This window comes from Sycon ciliatum, chromosome 7, assembly GCF_964019385.1.
Source record: "Sycon ciliatum chromosome 7, ocSycCili1.1, whole genome shotgun sequence".
NCBI lineage: Eukaryota > Metazoa > Porifera > Calcarea > Leucosolenida > Sycettidae > Sycon > Sycon ciliatum.
In genome coordinates, this window is record NC_088649.1 from 15,305,605 (window position 1) to 15,312,066 (window position 6,462).

Here is a 6,462-nt window from a genome sequence, read left to right on the forward strand (position 1 = left end):
ATGCCAGAAACCACGAAGAAGGAAAGAACACTGGCAAAGGCCCAGTTCACCAACAGCAGAAGAGCGCTGCTAGTAGAGATCAATAAGGATGAAGCGGACAAGAAGGAGATACTAAGGGCACTGGATGGCCTCAGTGCTCTTGCCACATCCACCATCGCCTGTTGTGTGGAAGGTGATGCCGCAGACTGGTATGAGGAAGTCCAGCTGTTGGAACAGCAATATGGCGAAGCAGTATCGAGAGCGGGGGATGTGCTGGAGCAGCTGAGAATAGAAAGGCCCAGCAAAGCCACCAGCATCAGCCACAGCCCCGCAACCAGAGAACGTGCGGCAAAAATCAGAGAAGTAAGGTCGTTGTTGAAAGAGAAACTGTACGACGAAGAAGATGAAGAAGAGGAGGTACCAAGTGTGGATGTAAGTGAGAGTGCAGGTGTCTACCAGAGTAAAGTGAAAAGCAACGCACCTGTAAAGCGTACATGTATGTCTGACACGCCCACAACGTCAACCCAGGGAAGGGTCACGTCATCGTGGTCGGCGGTTACTATGGCAACAGCGTTGCCAGAGCCGAAGGCATCTGAGCTTAGCCAAGCCAGAATGAAGCCAGAGCCATTAATAGCCAGAACTGTGGCACCAAGCAGCACGGGTTCACAACGGGTACCCATGGCAACGGGTTTCGTGACTATGGCCACTGGCACAGCAGTCATACAGAGTACACCAAGTACATCAGCTACTACTAGGGACTTCACCCGGCGTACAGGTGCGCCATTGGCGTTGAGCCAGCAGTACCCCGCACCGAATCCGGCGTACACGGCATCGAATCCGGTGTACACAGCACCGAATCCGGCGTACACAGCACCGAATCCGGCGTACACGGCACCGAATCCGGCGTACACGGCACCGAATCCGGCGTACACAGCACCGAATCCGGCGTACACGGCACCGAATCCGGCGTACACTGCACCGAATCCGGCACCGCAGCAGCAGTCCCAGGCAGCATACACGTACACTCCGCAACAGCAGCAGTTCCAGCCGTCATACACGTACACTCCGCAACAGCAGCAGTCTCAGCCGTCATACACGTACACGTCGCAACAGTACCTACCGCAGCAGCAGCAACAGCTGCCATCGACGTATACGCCACAATATCAGCCGCAGAACGTGCAACAGCTACAGTACCTGCGAACAAGTCAGCCACAGACAGACATCACCAAGCACATGAAGAAAGTTTCTATTGCCACGTTTGCCGGCGACAAACGGGAATACGAGGCTTGGAAGGCGGCTTTTGATGTATCCATTGATCAGCAGGCAACTTCAACAGAAATGAAGATGCTGCAACTTAGGCAGTACCTGTCTGGCGAAGCTCTGGCGGTCGTACAAAACCTGGGTTTCACGCCATCAGCGTATAGTGCGGCACGCAGACGGCTTGAGAAGAGGTACGGCGGACAGCGGAGGTTGGTGGCCGTCCATATGCAAGAACTAGAGGACTTCCCTGCAGTGAAAAACAGAGCAGCAGACTTTGAGAAGTTTGCAGATTTGCTAGAGGTGGCGGTGGTAAAAATGACGGATGCCGGCATGACCAGTGAACTCGGTACGGGTACTTTGTATACACGTATGCAGAAGAAGCTAGCAACGGAAAACCTCGTCCAGTATCATCGCTGGGTGCAGGAGACCAATGCCAATGAATCTGTGACGACTCTTCTAGATTGGGTGAACCGAGAAGCCGAAATAATGGCTACAGCATCGGAAACCATTGACGGCATCGCCAGTACTGCCAGCAGCAGACAGCGACGTGGTGGTTTCAATGACCGGAAACCGAGAAACGCAGAGTCGTCCGGAAGAGTCTTCCTAGCAGAGAAGAAGAGCGAGAGCTGTGCCGCTTGCAGCGAGCAGCACCCCGTCTGGAAATGTCCGTCTTTCAAGGCAAAGACCATGGATGAACGGTGGGACCTGGCAAAAGAGAAAAGGCTATGCTATCGATGCCTTGGGTCAGGTCACTGTGGAGCGCAGTGTTCCAGAACCAGACAATGCGGTGTGGATAAGTGCAGCGATACACACAATTGGTTGCTGCATCGTAAACCCAAGTTCGACAAAGTACACAGCGAACCGGATCGCAGCACTGAAGGGGAGCGACCTTCAAGGCACAACGTCGGCAACGTTATGTCAGCGAGTAACGTCAGCGCAGTACCAGGGTCACTGCGCACTGTGCCAGTGTTGTTGAGCAACAACGAGCGGACCATACGGGTCAACGCGTTTCTGGACGACGGCGCAACGCAGACGCTGATCAGCGCAAGTGCCGCAGGTGCACTTGGTCTCCGCGGAGAGACGAAGAGGATTACAATGTCTACTCTGAATGGGCACCAAGAAACGTTTCAGAGTATGCCAGTCACCGTCACACTGTCTGACTTGACCAAGAAGACAAACGTGGACATCTGTGCTAACACTGTACCAGCAGTATCTCGGTCGCTAACACCAGTAGACTGGGAGATTGTCAAGAAGAGCTGGCCACACTTGCAGAATGTCAAGTTCCCGAAGCTCAGTGATTGGTCGACAGTTGACCTTCTGATTGGTATTGACAACAGCAGCCTGCATGTATCGCTAGAAGAAGTCATCGGTGGTCCAGGTGAGCCAAGTGCCCGGAGAACACCACTCGGCTGGACATGTGTGGGTCCCATCAGTCAAACGGCGGGAGACTCCCGGGTATCGGCCAGCGTGCACCATTGTCTGATGACTCAGTCAGACGCCGACCTCACTCAGCTGGTGAGGAAGTTCTGGGAAGTAGACAGTCAGCCTGCGGCAGATGGAGCGGCACTTCTAACCCCAAATGAGCGACATGCACAGGAGACGGTCGCAAAGTCGATCAAGCACATTGGAAGCCAATACAGTGTTGGCATTCCATGGAAGGATCACCCGCCCGGAGCTAATGCTAGCTACCACACTGCTCTGAAGCGTTTGGCCAACACCGAGCAGCGGCTGAGGCGAGACGCAGCAGTCGGAGAAGTCTACGCCGCTACGATAGCGGAACACATCAGCCAGGGCTATGTGCGCCGGGTTGACGCCGCAGACGTCAACGACGGAAACGCGTGGTACTTGCCCCACTTCCCGATAGTCAAGCCGGACAAGACCACAACAAAAGTACGCATCGTGTTCGACGCCGCAGCGAAGTCGAATGGCAAGTCATTGAACGACTTCATCTTGCCCGGCCCCAAACTACAGCAAGACCTGGTGAATGTACTGGTTAGGTTCCGTCGTGAGCCGATAGCACTGGTCTGCGATATTGCCCAGATGTACCTCCGTATCAGCCTAAATCCAGACGACCGGCCCTACCATCGATTTCTGTGGCGCACAGACCCAAGTAAGCCACCGGAAGTTTACGAATTCTGCAGCGTGGTGTTCGGTGTCAATGCTTCGCCATTCCTAGCGCAGTACGTGTCGCAGCAGCATGCCAGATCGCTCAGCTCAGAGATGCCGCAAGCCGCTAGTGTCGTGCTGGACTCCACATACATGGATGATAGCATGACGTCAGCACCTGATGTTACAGCAGCCAAGTCCTTATATGCGGATTTGTCGGATCTCTGGGGCCAAGCGAACATGCACGCGCGGAAGTGGCTCTCTAACTCGGCGGAGGTTCTGGCTGAGATCCCACAAGCGGATCGGGCAAGTCAACTCGAGCTCACGGACGAACAGCTGCCGAACATCAAGACGCTCGGCGTCCTCTGGCAGGCCGAGATCGACATGTTTACATTTCAGTACAAGGTGCCAGATTTCACACGTCTGACGAAGCGGCAGTTTCTGCGTATTCTGGCAACCATATTTGATCCGCTCGGGTTTCTAGCTCCGTACATCGTCCGAGCCAAAGTCCTGTTCCAATCCATGTGGATCGAAGGCTTCGATTGGGACGCCGACTTGCCAGAGGATCTCGTCAGCGCAGCTGTAGCGTGGTGCGCCGAGCTACCGGATTTGAAAAGAGTTCAAATTCCGAGGTGCCTGCGACAATCAGCAGCGACAACAGCAACTAGCAGCGTGGAAGTGTTTGTGGATGCCTCCGAAAAGGCGTTCGGCGCAGTCGTCTACATCCGGCAGCAGTTCAGCGATGGCAGCGACTCAATGCGTCTCGTCGCGTCGAAGATGAAAGTCGCCCCGCTTGCTGTCCACAGTATTCCTAGGTTGGAATTGATGGCCGCAGTTCTGGGTTTGCAGCTAGTGAAGTCTCTTCTACCTCCACTTGATCTCACAATGAGTACTGTCACGTTCTGGTCTGACAGTGCTGATGTCCTCTACTGGATTCGTGGACAGAGCCGAAAGTACAAGCCGTTCGTTGCCCACAGAGTCGGCACGATTCAGACAGCGAGTGATCCCGACCAGTGGAAGCATGTAGCTACTACCCGCAACCCAGCCGACCTGTTGACGCGTGGTATGTCTGCAAGTCAGCTCGCAGATTCCCAGTTCTGGTGGTGCGGTCCAGACATGTCCGGGTTACACACGCCGTCCCCAGGAAAGGCATTGTCAGCAACAGCGGCGGCAGAGCTGAAGAAGCCTGCAGTTGAGATAGCTCATTTCAGTTATCTGGCGATCGCCGCCCTGCCCGCATTGGATCCAGAGCGCTACAGCAGCCTCCTCAAGCTGGCCCGGGTCATTGCCTGGATCAATCGCTTCTCAAGCAACGCAAGACGCCTGAACACTGAGCGAGTGTCAGGCCCCCTGTCCGTAGATGAGATCCGCAGCGCCGAGTATGTCATCATACGTCAGTGCCAGCAGTCAGCCTTCCCAGAGGAAATCAGTGCTCTTCAGCGGGGAAAGCCTATCTCTCCTAAGAGTGTGCTGAGCAGCTTACAGCCGCAGCTCGACGAAGATGGTATTCTGAGGTGTGGTGGTCGGTTGCGCTATGCAGAGCATATTTCGGATGATGCCAGGTGCCCGATCATTCTGCCCCGCTCGAGCAGAGTAACCACTTTGATAGTGAAACGAGCACACGTCCGCCTGTTTCACGTCGGTGGAACCAACCAGACCTTGGCAGCGCTCAGCCAACGGTTTTGGATAGTTTCGGCCAGAGAAGCTATTCGTGAGTATGAGCAGCAGTGTCAAGCGTGTCGACGGCAGAAAGCAAAGACCCTGCAGCAGGTCATGGCTCCTCTACCGAGTCACCGTACGAAGCCGTCATTGAGTGCGTTCGCTACAACCGCGGTGGATTTCTGCGGACCATTCTTCACGAAGCAGGGTCGAGGACGAGCCCAGTATAAGCGGTACATGGCTGTCTTTACTTGCACCGCTACGCGAGCAGTTCATCTCGAGCTGGTGAACGACCTCACCACCGATGGATTTCTCAACTGCTTGAGTCGGTTTGTCAGTCGTCGTGGAACGCCTACAGATATCATCTCGGATAACGGCACCAACTTCGTCGGCGCAGTCAATGAGCTGCAACAGTTGGTCGGCGAAGTCAACCAGCAGCGAGTAGCCAACAAGTTGTCTGCTATTGGAGTGACTTGGCACTTTAACCCACCAGCAGCACCTCACTTCGGAGGAATTCATGAGTCCATGGTCAAGAGCGCCAAGAGAGCAGCCTACGCCATACTCACCCGAGCAGATATCACCGATGAAGAGCTAGCAACGTGCTTTGCCTCAGCTGAAAGCATGCTCAACTCGCGTCCCCTAACGTATCAGTCAGCTCACCCGTCGGACGACATTCCATTGACGCCAAACCACTTCCTCATCGGCCAAGTCGGTGGTCAGTTCGCACCAGCTTGCAGCGAAAGTAGCTTCAGCCCGCGCAGGCGCTGGCGCGCTGTGCAGCATCTGATTGGTCAAGTGTGGACTCGCTGGATGAGAGAGTGGGTGCCTCTTCTCAACCCAGCCAAGAAATGGAGGCAAGAGTTGCCAGACCTGAAGGTCAACGACGTGGTTGTAGTGGCATCTAACGATACACCACGTGGGCAATGGCCGTTAGCACGAGTAATGGAAGTCTATCCCGGTAAGGATAACCATGTACGAGTGGTGAAGCTGCGTCTAGCAACCGGTAAGAGCCTTGTGCGGCCTATTGCTAAGCTATGTCCGTTGTGTTGAAGCCCCCGCGGTTCATCAAGGTGGGGAGAATGGACAGGAGACTGCACTCTTGAACATTATCTTTTCATGTTGTCACATGTTGCACGTTGATACTATTAGTGTATTGTAGTTACGAATTGTGTACAGAACTGTCACATGCTGCAAGGGCAGTATTGTCAAGACATGCTAGGTCGCTTGCAATATTGGTGCGTTGCGTATTACTGCTATGTATTTCGCGAGTGTAATATTTATTTGTTAGTCTGTTAGAATTACATCACGAGTGCATGTCTGTTACGTCTACGTCGAGACACATTTTACGATACAGTAATTGCTATGCGTGTTCGTACCACGCCATGTTCACGAGCGGAATATCTTGTGAATTGTTCTAATGTATTATATAAGTAGAATTGTTGACACACTAATTGGTTG

At 53.9% G+C, this 6,462-nt stretch overlaps 1 protein-coding gene across 1 annotated transcript; it reads left to right on the forward strand.

Moving 5' to 3' along the window:
- Positions 1-6,054, forward strand: LOC135821638 (uncharacterized). Its single transcript, XM_065334634.1, has one exon. It carries the CDS (start codon positions 1-3, stop codon positions 6,052-6,054), a length of 6,054 nt encoding a protein of 2,017 aa, XP_065190706.1.
- The last annotated feature ends 408 nt before the right edge of the window (positions 6,055-6,462 follow it).

What these genes read in the sequence shown, in the direction of transcription:
- LOC135821638 (XM_065334634.1), top strand. Translation starts at nt 1, where the DNA reads ATGCCAGAAACCACGAAGAAGGAAAGAACACTGGCAAAGGCCCAGTTC.